The 24,915-nt window shown below is 37.2% G+C and overlaps 1 protein-coding gene across 12 annotated transcripts in view; it reads right to left on the bottom strand.

Moving 5' to 3' along the window:
- Positions 1–24,915, bottom strand: part of LOC122791769 (CSC1-like protein 2) — a 993,549-nt gene that overhangs the window by 38,834 nt on the left and 929,800 nt on the right. For all 12 annotated transcript variants that reach the window (XM_044059705.1, XM_044059714.1, XM_044059770.1 and 9 more), the window contains one exon: positions 21,115–21,199. In XM_044059705.1, the coding sequence (XP_043915640.1) occupies positions 21,115–21,199 (85 nt within the window). The remainder of the gene's footprint in view (positions 1–21,114; positions 21,200–24,915) is intronic.

The raw sequence follows: 24,915 nt of genomic DNA, 5'->3' as shown, positions 1-24,915 counted from the left end.
GCAAGGGATAATGAAGGAGACTGATGAAAAGGACCACATTGGCTATGCAACAAGATGACTGAAAGGACTAGGACAGCCATCCCAATCCTTTTCCCCATCATTTGTCCAAACACAAGGGGAGGTGGTGACCAGGGGGAGAAAACGGTTACCTCAGAACAAGAGTCTAAGGCAGTGTTCCATCAACACTGAGATCAAAGGCCAGGAGGAAGGACAGCCCTTGCTCATACATATTAAAGGCAAACTGCCAGAAAAGTAACTCCACCTCACCGAGTGATAAGGGGAGTTAACGTGAAGAAGCCAAGGCCCTAAACTCAGACAAATTACTCCACTGCCTGCATGGTGATCGCTAACAATAGCACACTGGATAGGGCTGACATTAATTAATTATTTCAGGAGATCTCTCATAGGATGACACTCCCCTTTATGGCAGTTTGAGCAATCAATAGTTAAGACTACCATAATGGGAGCTGAGGGGGAACCACATCCCTTGTGGCCAGGCTAGGTTACCTGAAAAGAAGGGGGATTGGAATGGTAGCTGATCCAGATAATCCCACCCCCAAGAACCTTACCCAATAAGCACATGGGTCCCCTGACAGGAACAACAGAAGGACTCCTGAAGCCTGTGGAACAGGCCTGTTAAAAGAAAGGGAAACTAAAAACCATGAATCAACAATAGCTTGAATATTTTTTTTTGGGGGGGGATAGTAGTACATAATTGAAAATTCCAACATTCCTCGGCCACAAGTCTGCATCTATGTTGCCTTTTTTTCTCCACAGGAATATTACCAAAATTCCCTTCAATCTGAGTGCATTTCTCAGAAGCTATACAATCCCAAATATATCTACATTAACAAGTTAAAGTGTTTTCATATTAATGTTGTTATTGAAGTACAAGCACTTTCCTCGCAAATATTTAGCATTTATCAACAGAATTTACTCAAAAACCTTCCAGTATAACTCTCGACCACTGGAAACAAGGCAAAATTAGAGATAAAGGCCCCAAACTGTGATAAAACACAGCCTACACAGGATGAATGCTGACACTATTCACTTAGCAAGTTGACAGAGCAAGTGTTTGGAATTAGCAGGCATCTTCTAAAATAAAATAATTTTTAATACCATTTGACATTTCTTGACAGAAATCTACCACCTTTCCTCAAAAATCAATATTATGAGGGGCAGAGCAAAATGTTAAGCCAAAATCAACGGCAGGCAAGAGTAAATAGGCAGGCTTCATAAAGGTTACCACAAAGTACAAACCATATGAACACTTTATGTACACTTTCTGAATTCAAGAACAACGCTGCCATAATGCTTGCGCTGTCTATTCATTCAAAGGTTATACTAAGTGTACACATTGTGGTAACCTTTATGAATCTGGCCTAATGTCTTTCACTTGGGACACTTTTGAACCTCTTCTTTGGTTAGTTACAAAATTATCAACTGCACTACATCATTACCATGTTACACAGTGGTAACTATTCCTAAATGCCTCTCTATAGAATATGTGGCTCATGGTACTGGACAACTGGGATGTAGTCCTCAAACAGAAAGTAGCCAATGTTTTTTGTATTTTTTCTTATATACACAGTCAGTTCTCCTGATTTGGGCCCTGGAACTCTACAAATGGACCACCTCTGCTGTTTGACAGGTTGAATCTGCATGTTAATGGCAGCCATTTGAGTTGCTAGATGAAGCAGCACACAGTATTTCCCACACAGCCTGAATCAAATATGAAACTGGTTAGAAAGTACAGTTGTGCACACTTACCATAAATGTAGATGTTTGAGTATATTCACTGTTGCAGTCATTATATTTGAGTAATCTGCTGGCAGGTTGCCCCAGTCGGCCTGATTAACAAAGTCTTGGGTCCTACGTCGGTTGCTGTCCCTTCTTCCATGATGTCAGGTAGTCAGGGGTATAAAACATGCAGCTGACGCCATAACATCAATTTTTCTTGCCCCAGATGTCAGGTGCCCCCCAAAAGGGGAGCGGAAAAAAAAAAAAAATAAAATAAATAAATAAATATATATATATATATATATATATATATATATATATATATATATATATATATATGTGTGTATATATATATATATATATATATGTGTGTGTATATATATATATATATATATATATATATATATATATATATGTGTGTGTATATATATATATATATATATATATATATATATGTGTGTGTGTGTGTGTGTGTATATATATATATATATATATATATATATATATATATATATATATATGTGTGTGTGTATATATGTGTGTGTGTGTGTGTACATATATATATATATATATATATATATTGTCCACAAATGAGCCCAACAGTGAAAAATATCACCAAGAATTGCAGAAAAAAACACTGTAGAAGGATGAAAACACCAACAGTTCTTTTATTAGATCCACAGATTTACCACAATACAGTTGATTGAGCGCTTTCATCCCCTAAAGGGATTTCATCAGAATCAATCTCCACTACTATTATCCCCCTTAAATAATCCAGTTGATTAATTAATTAAGTAATTAAATTATTATTAGTTTAAAATAAAGCTATAGCTGCCAGTACTATTGTTAAAAACATAGCATTATTATCTATATGTTAAAAATACATATTTCTAATCCATTATAGTTTACAAAATTAAAATTCCCTATGAGCATTATGTAGAAAAACACTTTGTAAACAACAGTTACTTAAAAATCAAAAACTGACTTCATAAAAAATTATTAAAAAAATAATTAAATCAGAGTATTCTGATTTTTTGTGTAATAGAGGTTTAATGGAAATAATTTCATTCAACCCAGGTGGTATGCAAGCCTGCAATTTTATCTGCCACCTGGTTTCTCTTTCTTCAATATAGTTTGTGTAATTTCCACCCCTAGGGTCTCTCCGTACTTTTTCCAAAATACAGAATTTAAATTCTTTACAAGACTGTGAAACACTAATATGTTTAAATAATGCATTATTTATATTTAGGCATTTGATGTCATAACCATGTTCGTAAACCCTGTCCCTCAGCCTTCTTTCTGTTTTTCCCACATAAAAGCTGGGACAGGATTTACATAATGCCAAATAAACAATGCCCGTAGTTTGGCAATTGCCCTTTTCTGGTCTCACTACTGTCTCTAAACTATTATTCAAAACCACCTTCTCGTCCTGACAAACAGATTTACATCGAGAGCAAGTCCCACATCTTCCAGTACCACCCCCTACTTTATTCACGTGCCCCATTTCAAAGTTCTTTTTCAAATTTAGCCCTAACTTATACACAAAATTTGGTCTATCCCCCCCAATTTTACATAACTTTGGGTTATTCTTAAGGATTGACCAATTTTTTGTCATAATTTTCTTCACCTCATTGACTTGTTTACCAAATGGTAAAACCATAGCTCTTTCAAAATTTTTATTTTTGTTGTTCATATTATTATTAGTCTGATTTACTTGACTCACAACGTCAGAACTCTTTTCTTTTATACCTCCCTTGTTACCCAACAATGGTACATACTTCTTTCCCCATTCTTCTTTAACATATTCCACATAGTCCATAACCAATTTTTTTGGGTAACCTCTCTCAAAAAACATATCAGCCACCACTTTTAATTCATGCTCTACATCTTCCTTTTCTGAAGTCATTCTTGCTACTCTTATAAGCTGACCCTTAACTATACTGTTTTTTTGCTTCACTGGGTGATTACTATTATACTGAAGATATGAATTACTAAAAGACGACTTCCGGTAAATTTTAGATTTCAATTCCATAGTATCTATTTCTAAAGTTATATCTAAATAATTAATTTTCTTGATATTATATACATGTGTAAATCTTAAAAAGCTAGTACTTTCATTCAAGTATTGCACAAACTCTCCTATTTTTTCTTTTGTACCTTCCCACAAAATAAAAATGTCATCCAAAAATCTCATATACTGTCTTATAAATCCAGAAAAATTACTGTTGAATCCCATCTTTTGTTCCCAGTTGAGCAGGACCAAGTTGGCGAATATTGGTGCACACGATGCTCCCATCGCTACACCCGTATGGTGTTTGTAGTATTCACTATCAAATAATATAATTATAATCTAGAACTATTTCCATAAATTGAACAATAAGACTTATTTTGTCCTGACTAAATATTGTATTATTATTTAGACATTCCTCAAAAAATTCTAACCCTTCTTTTTTAGGGATACACGTGTATAAATTAACCACATCTATAGTAAGAAAAACTGTATCTTTATTACACATTCCTTTCCCCAAACGTCCAAGGAAATCCCAGGAATCCTTCAAAATATGTTCAAAATTGGAAACATTATTTTTTAACCAATGGTCAACTACCACGCCAAAAGGATAAGTCTTCGAACCACGCCCATCTACTATGGGCCTAAATGTCAGGTTCTCTAATCCCTTGTGCGTCTTTGGTATACCAAAGATAGAAGCTACCTTTGGATTATGAACTTTCAAATATGTATATACTTCTCCCGTAATTCTTTCCTCTATAAGACAGTCTTCTAAAAAATAATCTATCTTTTTATAACTGATATTCACCTCATTTAAAGAAGACAATTGGTACGTTTCCACATCATTAAGCATATCATACATTTTTTGAAAGTATTCTACCATATCAAAAAACACCATGCCCCCTCCCTTGTCTGACTTCATAATTCTTGTATTTCTATCATTCTTTAAGATATTCAAGACCTTGTTTTCCCTTTTTGTAAGATTATTAACATGTAGTTTTTTCTCTTTAGCTTTAGGCTCATAAATATCTTGAATAATTGCTTTTTCCAAACAAGAAAGGGTAGGCTCTAATTGTGGATTATATGTACTTTTATTTTTTAACTCATTGTGGTTATATAAGGTCCCTTCCTGCCCCTGATTTGCAAATGTACAAGCTAAATTAATCTTTCTTATAAACATTTTAACCTCAATGATGGTCTCAATATAGTCCATACTTCTAATAGGAACAAATTTTAAACCTTTCATACATAACTGAAAATATTCTTTGGTTAACTCTAACCCTGCAAAGTTATAAATATGATATGCCTTATAAGTATGGACTATTCCATTAACTTCAATAGTTTCTGTATTATCTATCTCTGATACCTGTCCCTTTTGTTCCACCGGTCTGTCTTTCATTTCCCTTCCTCTGACCATCCCACATCCCATTCTTGACGGTATGGAAAATTTGGATTGTCTGTGTGATGGTAATTTCTATCATTACTCTCAGCCATTTTCTTAACTAATTTTGCTCTATCTTCAGGATAGTTATACTTCCTTTCAATCTTTAATGTATATGCTTTATCTGCCTTGTATTCATTCAAATCCCTTTGCATTTTTCTATATTTTGTTTCAAACAACTTATCACACTTAAAATCAACACCCTCTATCTTCCTATAATAAAAAGATTCATACTCTGTAAACATCAAGTCAGTTTTGATTTTCTTATCTAACTTTTCTGCCTGCTCCATCAAAGCACTCAATTTCATGTCATTAAATTTAATAATTTTCTGTATTAACTCTGTACCAAATCTATCAAACATTTCTTTAAATTCAGATATTACATTTTCATCATAGTCTAAACCAAAGGGAAACTTGAATATTCTAAGTCCCTTAGGCACAATTTTATTCAAAATACATTCAGACAAGTACCCATTTTCTACTTGTAGTTTTTTAATACAAAACAATTTTGTTTCAAAAGTCTGTAACATCTCTTTCATTGTACTTCCATTTGCGTCTTTATGGTTCGCATCAACTTTAAATGTTCCCTTAGATTTGTCTACCACACCAAAATTATATTTTTTAGCCAAGAGGTAGTCAAAATCGTTTTTGCCAGAACTAACATTTCGCTCAGTTAATGAATTGTTTACAAACCTCTTGGCTGAATCCCTTGTTTCTTGTCGCCCACCCGACAAGTCTTTATGCTCTTCACCACGCGTATTGAATTCATATTGAGCAGCTGTCTGTCTTTTTAGCAGTTTTACTGTTAACTTTCGGTCGCGCACCTTTTTCTGCCAAATCCACTCCATTAGTATCCACCAAACAGGAACGCCTTTCAGCCTGCAACACAATCTCAGGACCGGAACAAATTGTAGAGCTGGTATTCACCTCGTCTCTCCAAGACCCCTCGTTCCGTTTACTGATGGCTGTCTCACCCGAATCCGCATCACTAAAGCGCGACGAGTGACGCTTTCTCTTAGCCTGAACATTAAAAGATGTTTTGTCCATGTTTTCTTTTTGGGTGAGTAATTCCACTAACCTGGTTAATTCGCCCTTCACCATAGCTAGTTCCGACTGAACTTGGAGTCAAGTAAATCAGACTAATAATAATAACAACAAAAATAAAAATTTTGAAAGAGCTATGGTTTTACCATTTGGTAAACAAGTCAATGAGGTGAAGAAAATTATGACAAAAAATTGGTCAATCCTTAAGAATAACCCAAAGTTATGTAAAATTGGGGGGGATAGACCAAATTTTGTGTATAAGTTAGGGCTAAATTTGAAAAAGAACTTTGAAATGGGGCACGTGAATAAAGTAGGGGGTGGTACTGGAAGATGTGGGACTTGCTCTCAATGTAAATTTGTTTGTCAGGACGAGAAGGTGGTTTTGAATAATAGTTTAGAGACAGTAGTGAGACCAGTAAAGGGCAATTGCCAAACTACGAGCATTGTTTATTTGGCATTATGTAAATCCTGTCCCAGCTTTTATGTGGGAAAAACAGAAAGAAGGCTGAGGGACAGGGTTTACGAACATGGTTATGACATCAAATGCCTAAATATAAATAATGCATTATTTAAACATATTAGTGTTTCACAGTCTTGTAAAGAATTTAAATTCTGTATTTTGGAAAAAGTACGGAGAGACCCTAGGGGTGGAAATTACACAAACTATATTGAAGAAAGAGAAACCAGGTGGCAGATAAAATTGCAGGCTTGCATAAAATTATTTCCATTAAACCTCTATTACACAAAAAAAATCAGAATACTCTAAGTGATTTAATTAATTAATTATGAAGTCAGTTTTTGAATTTTAAGTAACTGTTGTGTTTACAAAGTGTTTTTCTACATAATGCTCATAGGGAATTTTAATTTTGTAAACTATAATGGATTAGAAATGTGTATTTTTAACATATAGATAATAATGCAATGTTTTTAACAATAGTACAGGCTGCTATAGCTTTATTTTAAACTAATAATAATTTAATTAATTAATTAATTGATCAACTGGACTATTTAAGGGGGATAATAGTAGTGGAAATAGATTCTGATGAAATCCCTTTAGGGGATGAAAGCGCTCAATCAACTGTATTGTGGTAAATCTGTGAATCTAATAAAAGAACGGTTGGTGTTTTCAGCCTTCTACAGTGTTTTTTTTCTGCAATATATATATATATATATATATATATATATATATATATATATATATATGTGAGTGTGTGTGTGTGTGTGTGTGTGCATATATATATATGTGTGTGTGTGTGTGTGTGTGTATATATATATATATATATATATATATATATATATATATATATATATATGTATATAATTTAAAACACAAAACATATACCTCCAAACAAAAGCAAATACACCAAAAAGGCTTTTAATCATAGTAAAAAAAAGGAGAGGTATAGTTAGAGAAAAACAGGGGGCTGGAGGGAGGGTAACCAGGACTGCAACAGTGAATAGTTTCGAACATCTACATTTACGGTAAGTGTACACAACTGTACTATGTTCTTCGTGTTTCACTGTTGCAGTCATTACATTTGGGTAGAATCCCAAAACTATGGTTGGGAGGATGGATTTATACAGCATTAGGAGCAGCTATAAGGCCCTGCAGGACAGCAGTGGCAAAGCCAGCTCTGGATTTCAAGAAGAGAGGTGAATGGTAATGTTTGGTGAACGTATGAACTGAGCTCCAGGTAGCAGCTTTTAGAATGTCTCTGGTAGGAAACCCTCTGAGAAAGGCTGCAGAAGTAGATGCAGCCCTGCTGGAATTATATCTGATCCCCTTGGGGATAGGTTTACCATGGTGCATATATTAGATACGAATGCAATGGCTTATCCATTTGGAAATAGTCTGCTTTGAAACAGCCTTTCCCTCTGCCCCTGCAGCAAATGCCAGCAATAGTTGTTCAGATTTTCTTAGAGATTTTGTCATGTTTAAGTAGAATCTAAGTTGTCTGTGTACATCCAATGAATGCAGAATTCACTCACCCTTGTTCTGTGGATTGGGGAAGAAAGTTGGCAGATGAATGGTCTGATTAAGAGCCACACTGGATACCACCTTAGGCATAAAGGATGGATTGGTCCTGAGAGCCACCCTGTCCGGATAAAAAATAACGAAAGGCTCCACTGCCATAAGAGCCTGTAATTCTGAAATCCTTCTAGCTAATGTGACTGCTAAAAGGAAAGCTGTTTTCCAAGAGAGAAATTTTAGGTCTGCAGTAGCAGCTGGCTCAAAAGGCGGTCGAGTGAGTTTTTCCAAAACAAAATTGAAGTCTCATGCAGGAGTTGGTGATCTCCTGGGAGGTCTTAAATTTTTGGCCCCTCTGAGATACTGCTTTAGCAGAGGATGAGAGAAGAGAGGAGGTTCTGTGTTGTAATGAGCTGAAATGGCAGATGCATGGATTTTTATGGAAGAAAAAGATAGGCCCTTGTGAAGCATCTCAGTTAAGTATTGCAGAATCTGAGGAATATTGGGCATTGATGTGCTTATTCCTTGTGACTAGTTCCAGGCACAGAATCTTTTCCATTTGTAAGCATAAGATTTTCTAGTACTAGGCCTTCTAGCCTCCAAAATGACATCCATCACAAGTTTGCTGAGAGATGCCAATGGTAAAATTAGTTGATTAGCCATGCTGCAAGATTCAAAGTTTGGAGCTGAGTGTGCAGAATTTGGTAGTTCTGCTGAGACAGTAGGGTAAGGTGCTTGAGGCAGGTGCCACGGAGGAAGGTATGACACATTGTGCAGGAGTGGGTACCAGTGTTGGCGAGCCCAGTCTGGAGCAATCAGAATCATTTTTGGTTTGTCCGGTCTGACTTTTAGTAGGACTTTGGAGAGCAGAGGCAGAGGGGGAAAAGCATAGACTGATAGGTTTTTTTCAGCTGAATGATCGAGCATCCACTTTCCAAGCTTTTTTTGTGATGAATTCTTGTGCAGAATTTGCCCAACTGATAGTTCTGGGGTGAGGCAAAAAGATCTGTGTCTGGGCTCCCCCATTTGTGTGTCAATATGTTGAAAACTTGTGGTTCCAGTTTCCATTCGTGTGGGTCCATAAGATTTCTGCTTAGTTAGTCTGCCAGAGTATTTAGCTTTCCTGGCAGGAATTGAGCTTGCAGATGTATTTGATAAGTCAAGGCAGTGTTCCACAATGCCATGGCTAGTGTGCAAAGGGGGTAGGAATGTCTACCTCCCCTGCTTGTTTATGTACCACATGTCTATGATGTTGTCCGTCTTTATCAGTAGTTGTCCTAGATGGAGGTAGTCCTTGAAGGCTGTCAAAGCATTCTGTACAGCTAGCATCTCTTTCTGATTGACAGGTAGGTGCATTTGATTTGGGCTCCATTTGCCCTGAATGCATTTCCCTGCCAGATGCGCCCCCCAAGCATAGTCTGATGCATCCATAGTTAGGGTTTGGGCGGCAGGGGGTGGAGTGAATGGCAGTCCCTTGTTTTGGTGTCGGGCCTCTGTCCACCATAGGAATTCTAGTTGCAGGCAAGGTATAATAGGAATCATTGTTTCCAGGCTGTGACAATGTTAACTCCATAAACTTTTTAGGTACCACTGAAGTTTCCTCGTGTGCAGTCTTGCATATGGAATTAGAAGAAAGCAGGAGGCCATGAACCCCAAGGCCTGCAGAATTTGTCTTGCAGATAGTTGGGTTTTTGTGACAACCTGTTTGAAGTAAGTCATCAATTGAATTTGCTTTTCTGGCATAAGGTAAGTCATCTGGGCAGTTGTATTCAAGCTTGCACCAAGGAATGTAATTTTTTTGAGAGGGTACCAGTTGTGATTTCTTTTTGTTTATGGTGTACCCTAGACATGTTAGAACCCTGTTTACAAATGCCAGATGCTTTAGAAGAGTGTCCTTGTTTTCTGCCTGAATTAGACAATCATCCAGGTATGGATAAATTTGAATATTTCTTTGCCTGCAAAATGCAATTACTGGGGCCAGGCACTTTGTGAAGTCCCTGGGCGCAGTAGATAAGCCAAAGGGCAGTGTACAGAACTGGTAATGCAAGTATCCTGCTTTGAAGCGGAGGTATCTTCTGCAAGATTCCCTGATTGGGATATACAGGTAAGCCTTTTTAAGTCTAGAGTTACCAACCAGGCATCTTTGACTAGTATAGGTAGTAACTGTTGAAGAGTCAGCATCTTGAATTTTGGAATGTCCAGAAATGTATTTAGAATGGATATGTCCAGAACTGGACGCCATGATTTGTCTTTTTTGGGTACCAGGAAAAGTCTTGAATAGAAACCTTGTCCCTTTTCCTCTTCTGGTACTGGTTCAATAGCCCCCATATTCATGAGGGACAGAACTTGTTTCTGGGCCTCTGCCCACCGATTTGGAGGCAAATCTGGACATCCGTTTGGGATGAGCAACGTGTAGAAAGGAAATCTGTATCCCTAGGATACTATATTTAAAACCCATTTGTCCTGAGTAATCAGTTGCCAGTTTCGTGCATGAAGTGCCAGTTTTCCCCCCAAAGGGGCGGCCAAAAGGCAAGTGTTTGGTGATTGTAGAGGAAAGTCATTGAGACTGTTTACCATAAGGAGGTGCCTTCTTGCTTCTAGGTTTGGAAGTGGAGGCACCCCATTGCTTTGTTCTAAAAGTTCCTTGTAACTGAAACCTGAAGCCTTTGGAATGTCTGGATTTGACTTGAGTGGCTCTCAAGGGAACCGGAAAGGACCAGTTCTTAGTAGGCCAGTGCCTACTAAATCTGGGTGGCTGCACTTGTAAGAAATCTTTCACAGTTTGCATAGATTTAGCTTTATCTTCCATATTTTTTAAAACTTCTTCAGCCTCATTACCAAAGAGACTGTCCTGTTGTAAGGGAGCATCCAACAATTTTGCTTTAACATGGTCAGGCAGATTTTGCTCTTTCAGCCAAGCATGCCTTCTTATCACAGAATCAGTTACAGCAGCCTTGCAAGAGGCCCCCAAAGAATCAAAACCACATTGCAAAGTATGTTTTCCAACTTGTTCAGCTGAATGCAATAAATCCTGCAACTCTATTTTCCACACAGTCAGAGATCAACATAATTTTCTGTTTAAGCAGACCCAGACATGCTGTTGATATTTAAGCATATGAAATTGACAGTTTAAAGGCCTGATTGCCAAGGTTGCAGACGTGTAAACTTTCTTACCCGATCTACCCAGCGCCCTGGAATCTCTGTCAGAAGGGGTAGGATTTTTAGCAGTAGAGGCCTTAATGCCCTTGGGACCCTGAGAAATGGTTTCAGGATCAGCAGTAGGGTTTTTGAAAAGGAATTTGTGGGAGTCAGGGACCCTGTAGTATCTGTCGGGCTTACTAGGAGCCGGAGGCAGAGAATCAGGAGTCATACTGGATTCTGAAAAAACATAATCATCAATGTCTAGAACAGGAGGTATAGCCAAAGGCCTATGCTAAGGAAGAAGGAGAAAATCCCCAAGTCTCTTTTTAGAGTCAGAGAAATCCTGACTTTCCCAGTGGAAGTGTTCCCTTAAGGTATGTAAAGTTTCTCCAAAAGAGAAATCCTCAAGGGGAGAAGCAGAAGGGATGGAATCTTCTGCATCAGAGTCCTCATAAGTAGGTATAGATAAATCCTGTTCAGAAGAAACAGAAACCTGATCTGAAGATTCATAGTCAGTGTCTTGCCTAGGCCTCTTAGCAGAAGGGGGATGGCTACCCCTGATCAAGGTAATTAAATCTTCAGCCATTATGATCATTTGTTTTTTAGGCATTAGGGCCTATGCACGTGGCCCAAGCATCTGTTTTTTAGACATAGAAGTAGATTTTGGCCTTAGTTTTGAAGATGGCATCGGTTTAATATACAAATCTTTAGGCCTGAAAACACCCTCAGAAGCCGGTGCCTGCACAGCGGCTCCGGACCCATCTAAGGTAGAGACATCCACGTGTTCAATACTAGCATCTCGCGGGATACCGGAATCCGAATGGGTCTCAGTAGTGGCCTGCGAATCAAAAGTAGCAGGTATCACGGGCTGCGAAAGCACCTCACTGAGTACGGAAGAACCGGCAATTGGCTTAGGAGAAGCGTAGTCAGTTTTGGACCTCGACGGTCTGTCTCTGTCTTTTTCTTTGCGTTTTTTAGGTATTTCAGTAGTCGGATTGATAACCGACAACATTTCTGGATAGTTAAATCTTAAGCCAAAATATTCAGAAGCAAAAATATACCGACGTTTAATTGTGCGTTGATTAAATTTAGCACAAAACCAACAGCAAGGCACGTTGTGGTCAGGGCCTAGGCAAGGAATACAGTACAAATGAAAATCCTTATGAGGTATTTGCTTCCCACAAGTAATGCAATTATTAACTTTTAATGACATCGGTAAGGAGCAAGAAAAAGTTTCCCCAATGGGGTACTTAACTTTTAGTTGAAGACTTCGGTTCTGAAACTCGAAAATGAAAATTTCAGGAGTCAGCCGATCGGCACTTGCGAACTGCTTCTGCTTCGGGCACCACGCGGCAAGAAAGACTGATGTAATGGCGTCGGCTGCATGTTTTATACCCCTGACGACCTGATGTCATTGAAGAAGGGAGAGCAACAGACGCAGGACCCAAGACTTTGTTAATCAGGCTGACTGAGGGCAACCTGCCAGTAGATTACCCAAATGTAATGACTGCAACAGTGAAACACGAAGAACATCTACCATATCACCTAGTTCTTTCTCAGCTAACCGCAATATAGACCTCTCTACAAGCCAGACAATTGACTAGCACTTAATACACTACTCCCACAATAGAATTTTACATTCTAGAGAAAATCTTTATAACCAAATCATCTAATACTGCAGGTGATTCTCTACCATCAAATTCTTTAGCTATAAGGAACAACATCCAATTAATAATGAAATCCATTCAGAATATAAACTCATTTAAAACACAAGTAAAACTTCACATATAAAATCAATGGATCTGCTCTTTTATATCTTAAAGACAAATGCCACTGTAATTTTCAGATTGCCATATCAAACTATTTCTCCTCATTCAGTATCCTATGCCCAACCAATCTTCATTGAAACCTGAATAGTTTTACAAGCATCTTCCAGCTACATACATAGTTTTGGAACACTGCTTGCCACTGCCAGCCCACTTCTACACTCATAATATAAAATTTATAACCATATACAATTGTCTCTGAACTGGTTTAACACATTACCTCTTAACTACAATATTAACATTTTCTGCTCTTTCATGTTCCTTCTCTCACTTCAATTTCTTTACATTTCTAAACAATAATCACAAGATCTATTACCTGTCTGACAAACTCACTGATACACGTCTTCAAATGCTCAATGTTCAGCCTCTACTAAATGCAAAAATACCTTTTATACTGTAATGGTTTTTTGTTTCGTATGGATGTCATCTAATAAAAACTGTATGTGTAATTGTTAACATTTATTAATGTATGTTCATGTACATTACTGAACATCTGTTTAAAGATGTCTGTAATATGTTGGAGCTTTTCTCCCCTGGCCACCACTTTAACGTTTTTTTTTTTTTTGTCACTAAAGCCAGTCAGACAAACCAGGCAAACAAAAGTAAAATGAATAAATAAAGATGAAATTCTGCAAGAGCAGACAATATTTTATTAAATAATTTTTAAGTAACACTGCCAGCCAGCAGGATAGTACATTATGCATATTTGGATATAGTGTGCGCATATATGTGCATACACATGGACACGTTTTACATACATGTATATATATATATATATATATATATATATATATATATATATATACATACACACAATTATGTATATATATATATATATATATATATATATATACATACACATAATTATGTATATATATATATATATATATATACATACACAATTATGTATGTATATATATATATATATATATATATATATATATATATACATACAATTTTATATATATATATATATATATATATATATATATACATACATACACACAATTATGTATATATATATATATATATATATATATATATACACATATACACACAATTATGTATATGTATATATATATATATACACACAATTATATATATATATATATATATATATATATATATATATATATATGTATATATATATATATATATATATATATATATATATATATATATATATATATATATATATATATATATATATATATATATATATATATATATATATGTATATATATATATATATATATATATATATATATATATATATATATATATATATATATATATATATATATATATATATATATATATATATATATATATATGTATATATATATATATATATATATATATATATATATATATATATATATATATATATATATATATATATATATATATATATATATATATATATATATATATATATATATATATATATATATATATATATATATATATATATATATATATATATATATATATATATATATATATATATAATCATATATGTATATATATATATATATATATATATATATATATATATACACACACACACAGACACACACACACACACAGTGGATATAAAAAGTGTACACACTCCTGTTAAAATGCTAGGCTTTTGTGATATAAAAAAATGAGACCACAATAAATCATTTCCAAACTTTTCCCACCTTTAATGTGACCTATAACCTGTACAATTCAACTGAAAAAGAAAATATGTTGGGGGAAAAATAAAAAAACGTACAATACGCTGGTTGCATAAGTGTGCACACCCTTAAACTAATACTTTGTGGTGTGCACACACACTTAAAATAATACTTTGTTGAAGCACCTTTTGATTTAATTACAGCATTCAGTCTTCTTGGGTACACATCTGCCATCAATTAAAGAGACTCTGATTAACCCCAAATAAAGTTCAGCTGCCCTAGTAGGACTTTACTGACATTTACTCAGTTGCCTTCTACAGCAAAAGCCATGGTTCGCAAACAGCTTACAAAGCATCAAAGGGATCTCACTGTTGAAAGGTATCAGTCAGGAGAAGGGTACAAAAACAAATTTCCACAGCACTGGATATACCATGGAGCACAGTGAAGACAGTCATCTAAAAGTGGAGAAAATATGGGACAACAGTGATGTTGCAAAGAACTGGACAGTTCTCCAAAATTGATGAAAAGACAAGACGAAAACTGGTCAGTGAGGCTGCCAAGAGACCTACAGCAACACTGAAGGAGCTGCAGGAATTTCTGGCAAATACTAGTTGTGTACTACATGTGAGAATCACTCGTATTCTCCATATGTCTGGACTATGGGGTAGGGTTGCAAGACAGAACCCCCCCTTTTTTTTTTACACAGAAAAACATCCAGGCCCGGCTAAAATTTGCAAAACAATACATCAAGTCTCCAAAAAGCACATGGGAAAATGTGATATGCTCTGATAAGACCAAGGTTGAACTTTTTGGCCACAATTCCAAAAGGTACATTTGGTGCAAAAACACTTATCACCAAAAGAACACCATCCCCATGGTGAAGCATGGTGGTGGCAGTATCATGCCTTGGGGTTGCTTTTCTTCAGCTGGAAATGGGGCTATAGTCAAGTTGGAGGAAATTATGAACAGTTCCAAATAGCAGTCACTTTTAGCCCAAAACCTTCAGGTGGGTCTGCTACAATGATGAAGATGGAGAGGAATTTCACCTTTCAACACCACAATGACCCCAAGCATGCATCCAAATCAACAAAAGAATGGCTTCACCAGAAGAAAATTAAAGTTTTGGAATAGCAAAGCCAGAGCCAGACCTAAATCCAATAGAAATTCTTTGGTGTGACATGAAGGGCTGTGCACAAGAGATGCCCTCGCAATATGACAGATTTGGAGAGCTTTTGCAAGGAACAGTGGGCAAATAATGCCACGTCAAGATGTGCCATGCTGATAGACTCCTGCCTACCCAAGAAGATTGAATGCTGTAATTAAATCAAAAGGTGCTTCAACAAAGTATTAGTTTAAGGGTGTGTACACTTATGCAACCAGCTTATAGTACATTTGTTATATATATTTTTTCCCTAACAGATTTGTTTGTTTTTAAATTGAATTGTGCAGGTTTTGGTTCACATTAAAAGTGGAAAAAGTTTTGAAAATGTTTATTGTGGTCTAATTTTTTATATCACAAAAACCTGGCATTTTAACAGAGGTGTGTGCACTTTTTATATCCACGATATGTGTATATATGTACACTATATGTGTATATATGTATATGCACACACATTATATATATATCCATTTATTTATTTATTTATTTATTTACATTTGTTGACCGGGCTAGTCTAACTGGATACATGTCCATTTTCAGTAGAGGCCCAGGGAGAAAAGCTCCAAGCAGACAGGTAAAGACATTATTATACAATAATAATATAGAAAAGCTATAAACATATACAGATAATACCATTATTTGGGATATTTGCAAAAGTGGATGATCAAGAACAAATTTACAATAAATGAAAAAGTGTAAAAAATTTTTTTTTTTTTTTTTTTGTTAGGACAACGTAGTACTGCAGAAAGGCCAATAATTAGTAATAACGTACCCTGGAGAAAAGAAATAAAAGGGATAGCAGGAATGCATAAAGGTGGAGAGATCAGTCAGGGTTAGTGCAGGGGCAGAGCCAGTGAGTTTTAAAATGTTCTTAGAAAGTTCACTTGGAAGCTGGTTCCAGGCTTTGCCAACTGTGTTAGCAAAAAAAGTCTCCAGCTTTGTTTTTAGATTTAATAGAGGAAACTAGGAGCTTATTGGCTGAGCGAAGAGTAGTAAGGTTTTTGTAAGGGGTAGTCAGATTATTGAGGATAGGGATATTATTAGGGTGGAAAAGTATCTTTTGGGTTATAGTAAGTTGATGATGGAGTAGTTGGTGCTGTAGTTCTAACCATCCCAATTGTTTGAGGTTGAGACAGTGGTGTGTTCTAAAAGGGTTGCTGGTAGCAAATCTGGCTATGTTATTATAGCTATTGGCAAGTTTGTTAAGGTTGCTTTTGGAAAGGTTAGTATAAATGGCAGAGGCATAAAGCAGGGTAGAGATCAGATGAGTTTGGGCTATAGTGGTTCTGGCTGTAGGTGTAAGGAAGGGTTTGATTCTATACAGGGAACCCAATTTTTTGTTGACAGATTTTATGGTAGTGTTGATAGATCGTCATAGCTAAGGTTATTGTCAATGGTTATGCCTAGGAGAAGGGTTGTGGTACCAGGGGATATTGTGGCTCCATTGTTAGAGGTTATAGTGAAGTGAAATTGTGGTGATTTAAGAGTGGGAGTGAAGAGTAATAATTTTGTTTTTTTTTTGCATTCAGGAGGAGGCAGTGTTGCATGAACCAATTTTAAGCAGTCTGAAATACAGACTGGGTGAGGGTCTGGAGTGTGGTTGGGGACCTAGCAGAGCAGATTAAAGTAGAATCGTCGGCATACTGAATGCAGGTTGCTTGAGGAATTGTAGTGTTTAGGTCATTAATAAACATTGAAAAGAGAAGAGGACCTAGGATGGAACCTTGAGGTACTCCAACGTTTATGGGGAGGGGAGTTGACTTGACAGCATGTTATCCCAAAGGACTGCTTGATGACGGTTGTCTAAGTAGGATTTAAACCAGAGTAACGCCTGTGCGTCCAGTGAATGTGCTTTTAATACCTCTAAAGGCAGATTATGGTTGACCATATCGAAGGCTTTTGAAAGATCGATAAATAAAGCGGAGGAAAGAGTGTTATTGTTATGATTTTTGTTTAGACAGTCAGAAAAGGACAGCAGGGCAGTTGAGGTACTATGGAATGGTCTGAAACCATGTTGGCAGTTGGCAAGCAAATTGTTGTGGAGAAGATGGTCAAGTAGTTGTTGGTGGATACATTTTTCCATTATTTTAGCTATGGGAGAGAGTAAGGCAATAGGTCTAAAGTTAGAAATGTCAGTTGATATCCCACCTTTGTGTAAAGGAATGATGTGAGATACCTTCCATATAAGGGGGATTTTACTTTCTGAAATAGTTCTATTAATAAGGATAGAGATAGGGTAGGCTATGACTTTAGCTGCAATTTGCAGGTATTCTGCTGGTAAACAGTCAGCAGAGGGGGTGCATGGCTTGAGTTTTAGAAGGAGGTTACTAATGAGAGATGTAGGAACTGGTTGTATGTGAAAAGAAGGAATAGAGTTTGATGTGGTATTAGATGGGAGGGAGCTGGTGGGTGGTAGAGAATTAGCTAGAGATTGTATGGTTTCAATAAAGTAGTTGTTAAAGGAATCAGCTATTAGTTTAGGGTTATTTTGGGTGATCCCTGATGGGGTGGGAGACTTGGTATGCCCTGGATGAAGTAGTTTGTTCATACCTGACCAGAACTTTTGTGGTTTTTGTTTGTGGTTTTGTTGGAGGTGAATGTAAAAGTTTATTTTATCTAGTAGGATGTCTTTTTTGTAGCATTTCTTAATTGTTTAAAGTAAAGGTGGTCAGAAGGGCTTTTACAGGCTCTCCACTTGGCCCAGATTTTATTTCTTAGGAGGATTTTTTTGCCTTGTTTTGAGAGCCAAGGGGCAGTTTTGGTCTTTATTCTGGATGAGCGATGGGGGGCATGGAAGTCTAGGATTTGAAGGAATTTGGTATTAAAGTAGGTAACTGCTTCATCAAGTGGAAGATGAAGCAGTGGTGACCAGTCACAAGACTTCAGTTCTGTTTGGAAGTTCTCAGGGTGAAAGTTTTTTTTTTTTGAGTGGGAGGTTTTAAAAATAGTAGGATTGGGCCTATGAAGTTTTTGTTTAATTATGTAAGTAAGAGCATGGTCACTGATGTCATCAGGAAGTGTTCCTGGCTTATAAGTAGTAGGATGATTGTTTATGAGAATCCAGTCAAGTAAGGTTTCCTTACCACTTTGTGGATTCTCGTAGGGGTGGATATCATTTGTGAGAAACCAAAAAGATTTATGTGGTTAATGGGATTTGGGGACCTACAAGTAGACCAGTCTATATTAAAGTCACCCAAGACAATGGTTTCCTGGGGTAGGTGTAAAGATGGGCTACTAAGTATATTTTCCGGAATACTGATATTGTTTCCTGGGGGAAGGTAGGAACAGATTATGTAGATGGATTTATGGTTATTGATTTGAAGTTTGGCTGAAAGGGTTTCTGCTGTGGGGTTTGTGGGAAGTGGCACATTGAAGGTTGATAATTGGAGTTCAGATTTATAAAAAATGGCTAATCCCCCACCTTTTTTGGTAGTCCTGTCTTTTCTCAGGATGTTAAATCCTGGGGGGGTAATTTCGTGATCTTTGGTTGAAGGTCTAAGCCAAGTTTCAGTAATGCAGAGGATATCAAAGTTGTAGACATCTAGAAGTGCATGAAGATGGGATATTTTATTGTTGATGCTACGGATGTTAAGGTGAGCTATCGGAAGGGAGTTAGATGACCCTGTTAGGGTGGAGGTGGTGTAGGGTTTTTGGTTATGAGGGTCACTGGGGAGTGTTGTATGCGGACCAGGGTTAGGATGGATATCACCATCTAAGAGATGATTTTGTAGGGGGGTTTGTATTAGTTTTATGAATGTGAAGTAGTTGAATGGGTGTTTCTTGTCAAGGAGATAAGTGATATGGGTAGATCTGTGGTACTTTGGAAGGGTATAGCTAGATGTAGACGTTATGTTAATGTGTTTTAGGGAATTTATATGTGAGAATGTTGTGGTTTGTTGGTAGTGGTGGTGGTGTTGTAGTAGAGAATAATGTTCAAAGAAGGTTAGTGAGAATGCTAGAGTAAGGGCATTTAGAATGCTGGGTAGGAGTAGGAGGTATGTGTAAGTAGAGTTGTATTTAGAGGCCATTGGGTTGAATGGGTAAGGGTGGTGTGAGGTGAAAGAAGGTGCCTAGTATTGTGTAGGAGTGTAAAGTGTAAAGTGACAGGTGATAACAGAGGTAGCAGAAGGAGGAAAAGAGAGTAGCAGGTGGTGGGGAGCTTAGAGGTGAAGTTTAGTATGAGTCGTTACAGAAATTAGGAATATAGGAGTAAGTTAAGTGTAGCTGGAATAACTATAGAAATTAGAGATGGAAGAAGGTGAAAGAGAGAGTTGTAGAAGGATTGAAGCAAAAGAGTGTTATAGAGGTTACAAATGTAAGAGGAAGGTAGGTTAAGTTGGTAAGTACAGCAGGTAATAGTAAGTTTAGGTATGGGGGGGTGTAAGGTTATAGAGTATTGGTTGGGAATTATTCTAGTAGGAAGTGGGGGTGTTAAATGGAAGAAGGTTGTGATAAGTAGTTAAGGAGCAGGGGGTGTGGTTAAGCAGGTAGAAAGCTAGCAATAATAGGATGGGTGGAAATAGGGGGTGTTAACTGGAAGTAGGTTGTGATAGGTAGTTGAGGAGCAGGGGGTGTGGTTATGCAGGTATAAAGTTAGCAGCAGTGTATATCCATACACACACACACCATATATACATATAAATATGACACACACACACAGAGGGAGAAAGGGATAGAGGGCTATAGGGGGTAACACCATACACACCTGATAGCACAATGAGCTGAAACATATTACGGTGACATTATGTATGTATTCATTAATCTGATCCCAATCAGATACCTGACCTGCAGAGTCAGTACAATTGCTGTAACTAGTTGGCCCATCTGTGTGAGGAGGAGGTGCCATAAGATGCACTATATCTATCTGACAGCAATGAAAAAAATATATTACTATGACCATTACTTAGCATAAATATATTAATTTGTTCACAATCAAATTCCAAGAGACTTGAGATTTTCTGCCTTCAAAACTGAGAGAGAGTGTGTGTGTGTGTGTGTGTGTGTGTGTGTGTGTGTGTGTGTGTGTGTGTGTGTGTGTGTGTGTGTGTGTGTTACAAATTCTACAATAAGCATATAGAAAAACTGGGGAGATAGTCATTCTCTGCAGTGATTAACACATACTCACCTTGTCACGTTCAGTTTGCTCATCAACAGAAGAAATTGATGAGAATCTCTCATACCTATGGCCTTCTGATGGGGCTTCTGAAGTACTATAAGAAAAGAGAAAGACTGAAATTAAACTTAACAGTGTTTCTGTTTGTACACAACTTTAAGTACAGCTGTAATGCAAACTTTCAAATATATTAACTTTTGCACTTAATTTTTCCCTTTTAGTGATGTGAATGATATGGACTTACTTGAGACAACCTGCAAATCCAGAAAATTGCTCAGTGCTGAGGAAATAATGTGAAGACATTCTCAGACAGTATGTTTGCAGATTTTCCTGCAGTGAAGCAGTTTTAAGTAAATTTAAACATAGAACTGAAAGAATTATGTTATACAGCGATCAGTACAGCCCCTCACCCAGTTATCTTCATCTCAAAAACAACAAAGTCATTCCTCGTTAGTCTAATAAAAAGGAATGATTAATCAGTACACAAATGCAACACTAATACAAGAGGCAGAATCATTCTGCCCAAATTATGGTTATGAGCATCTCTTCTTTAAAACATACAAAAAACTTATACTTGAAAAAAATGCATTCCAGTTAGTAGCATGTGTTTTTATTCACAGGTACTGATTCTGAATATGATGTGTGATAACCTAACAGCCTTACGTTAAATGTCTGGTATTGATAATGGTCCATGCTTTTGTTAGTTATCACCCAAGTCTCTTCCTATGGTAAACCAGAAAGTTTATTTATTTTATATGTGTTTACCAGGAAAGTCCGACTGGACACAGGTCCATTTTCAGCGGAGGCCTGGGGAGAAAAGCTCCACAATACAATACAGTACATGAGAGAAGAGAAATAAATAGGGCATACTTATAACAAACATACACAATATGTTAGAGATTAACAATTCTGATAAGAAGTTGTACCACAGAGGCATAAAGAGCTACAGGCATCAATTATAAACTTTCTGTATTTATAGAAATGTAAGCACAGACTGCAAAGGGTTCTCTCAAAGATCATTTGACATGGTAGGTACTTGCATCTGTTATATCTTCCTCCAAAGAACCCTGTGCAATGGGTTACAGCACATAATCTTAAGGTCTAAAAAGTGTGTGTGTGGGGGTGGTGGGTGGCCACATTAAGAGTAAAGTCTTCCAAAATAAAAATGCCAGGTCCTACGACTCAGTACTCTCAAGCAGCTGAAGTTCATGTTCCAAGAAGGAGAGGGGCTTTCAAATGAGACTTGAGAAACGCACTTCCTTCACATCAGACTAAGTTTGCTCTAAGCCACAGTTGTGTCACTTACAAGATTATGACATTTTCAGACTGCAGAAATCTGCACCCTAACCACTCAGGCCAAATCAGACAGGTATTTAACATAAGCCAAACAATACAAGTTTACAAGTTGAAGTGGAAGGGAATATTTTTACAAAAGGAGAACTTTTCTACTTGTCAGAATGTCTGCCTAGTGCATGTCAGTGTCTGTGACCTTGAAGACCACAGCTGAAGGTATAGAAGAATCAATTATCTACTAAAACAACCAAGCAATGACATGCAAATGTTTGCCTCCAGAAATGGTAGGTTTTCCCTGGCAGGGTTGAGGGATAGGTTTCTTACAGACTAAAACTTCCCGGAGCCACAACTTACCTGGCCGTAAAGAACCAATGACTGTGAACTTTCACCTTTTGTACATACCAATAACTGTGAAAAGGTCTAAATCATCCTCTCTCGCTAGCCAGGGACAGGCACATCCATTGTTTTCTGCCCTTTCACTAACTGTCAGAAAAAAAATAGTGGAAGATCACCTACAGTATTTCGAGAAGCAAAAAGAATGGCTTCTGGGGTGTGAATCACCCAAAAAAATCTTTCTGAATGTCTAAGTCCCTTATCTTCATGTCCAAAAGAGGGTTGTAGCACCTACTCCTCATGGTGTCCAGTTTTTTATTCACTTCCCCGGAATATGAATTCCGCAATGTCAATACTTTGTTCAATGGCCAAAGGCTTTATACCATACTCAAAATTATTCCCCTTCAGAAGAGGCATAAATGTCCTCCCTACCCATTAAATAGCACATGGCATCTCATTCCAGTCATCTGACCTCTTCAACAGTGATTAAGGTTTTAGCTATCCCCACTTGAATTTAGAAAGCAAGCAACACTGTGATTAGTATAAGCAGGTTAATGTGCTACTCCCATTATCATAAATTTTATTCTCCCTTCACTAGTGAGAACACCAACTGGTACTCTCATATCCACCAGTGAAATATTTATCACTAGAATTTGTAAAGCAGACTGTCCCTAAAAGGGAAAGCAGCCCCTCCAAATAAGACTAAGGACCAGTCTGCTATGATGAAAGGTCTCATAAAAGAAAGTTACCATCTCCCTCATTCTTTCCATCTCCATGCCTGGTAACCAAGTGTCTTCTAATGTCTTGAGTTAATTTGTTTCCCCTTACTCAGTTTCTCCAGTACAGGGAGACAGTTAGCTAGACAGGCCATCATCCAGAGAGCCATGGAGGTAGTTTCTGCCTATGCTGTAATACTGGCAAAGAGGCTATTTCTAATAGGATCTAACCTCACTGCTGGTGGCTACTGTGTATGTTCCCACATCACCTAGGGATGTCTTATGCCCTCTTCTTGCATGCATGTGGCTCAACCTACAAACTATTAAGACTACTATCACTGGTCTGGAAGTGCCAAGACCATATCCTGGGTCCTACCATTTTAGTGTTGTGCAAGCTTCGGCTTAGATGCTGGCAATCAAAATGGAATCATCACTTGCTCCTCCCCAGATAATGTGAGCCTGTGCATCATCCACTCATTCTCCTTCCCACCTAGCACTCCCAGTGTCGAGATACTAGTCAAACCAGTTATGTGGGTCACAGTCAGAAATGTTTCCCACTACACCACAAACCTAGGTATACAGCAACTGAAATAGGAGTATGACATTTCTGTACCCAATGGCACCTCTTCATATGAGACAAGGCACCGAATGCATAAAGATGATGGCTTCCATCAGTCTGAAGAGACAAGAAATGTTTGAGCCTCCATTCATTTGTGCTGTCTCACAATAGCTATCAAAACAATGTCTTCTCTGGTCTTTGCCTTGGTCAGGAAATATCAGTGGAGGAGTGTATCCAGCTCTGCTCTGATGACTGTAATCCTCAAGCCTCAAAATTATAATTACAGTGGATTTCTTCTAGCTTATAGTGATGTATGAAGACAGCAGCTATGAGAATGAGCTTACACTATGGAATTTAAAGTGACTATCAGAAAAATACCTTTCTCCTGCAAGGTCTCATCCACTACTAGTATCACTAGCAAACAGTTCAACAACTGCAGGAAACAGATCAGAGGCCAGCAACTTTTATTAAAAATGGTGCTGATTTAAGGAGAAGCAGAGGAACCTCTTGTGAAGTTCCAAATGCTAATGCATCAAGAAGCAGCCATAAGGTCTAGCAAAACTGTCCGGACTACCTATAGCAAAACACAGCCATCATCTGGAAAGTACATTTGTGTAAGTAAATTTACCATAACAGTAGATGTTTGAGTAGATCACCGTTGCAGTAGCCTAAGCTGTGTGAGCTGTACCCTGTCAAGGATATTACAAATGGCCACCATCCAAAGATTTAGGGCACCTTCTGCGTGTCCTAAATGCTGGAGAGCTGTATAAAGTAAGAAGTTAGGGACCCAAACCTTCAAAAATGTTTTGCCTGAGAGAAAAGGAGGCTACAACCCTATTAGGTATTTGCTAGGAAAATAAAATATAGGAATATCCTTACCAAAAACAATCACATGGAAAAGGGGGGTAAAGG

This window comes from Protopterus annectens, chromosome 1.part2, assembly GCF_019279795.1.
Source record: "Protopterus annectens isolate FY-2018-M chromosome 1.part2, PAN1.0, whole genome shotgun sequence".
Classification (NCBI taxonomy): domain Eukaryota; kingdom Metazoa; phylum Chordata; order Ceratodontiformes; family Protopteridae; genus Protopterus; species Protopterus annectens.
Note: the sequence above shows the minus strand (reverse complement) of the source record. Positions and strands in the feature narration are given on the sequence as shown.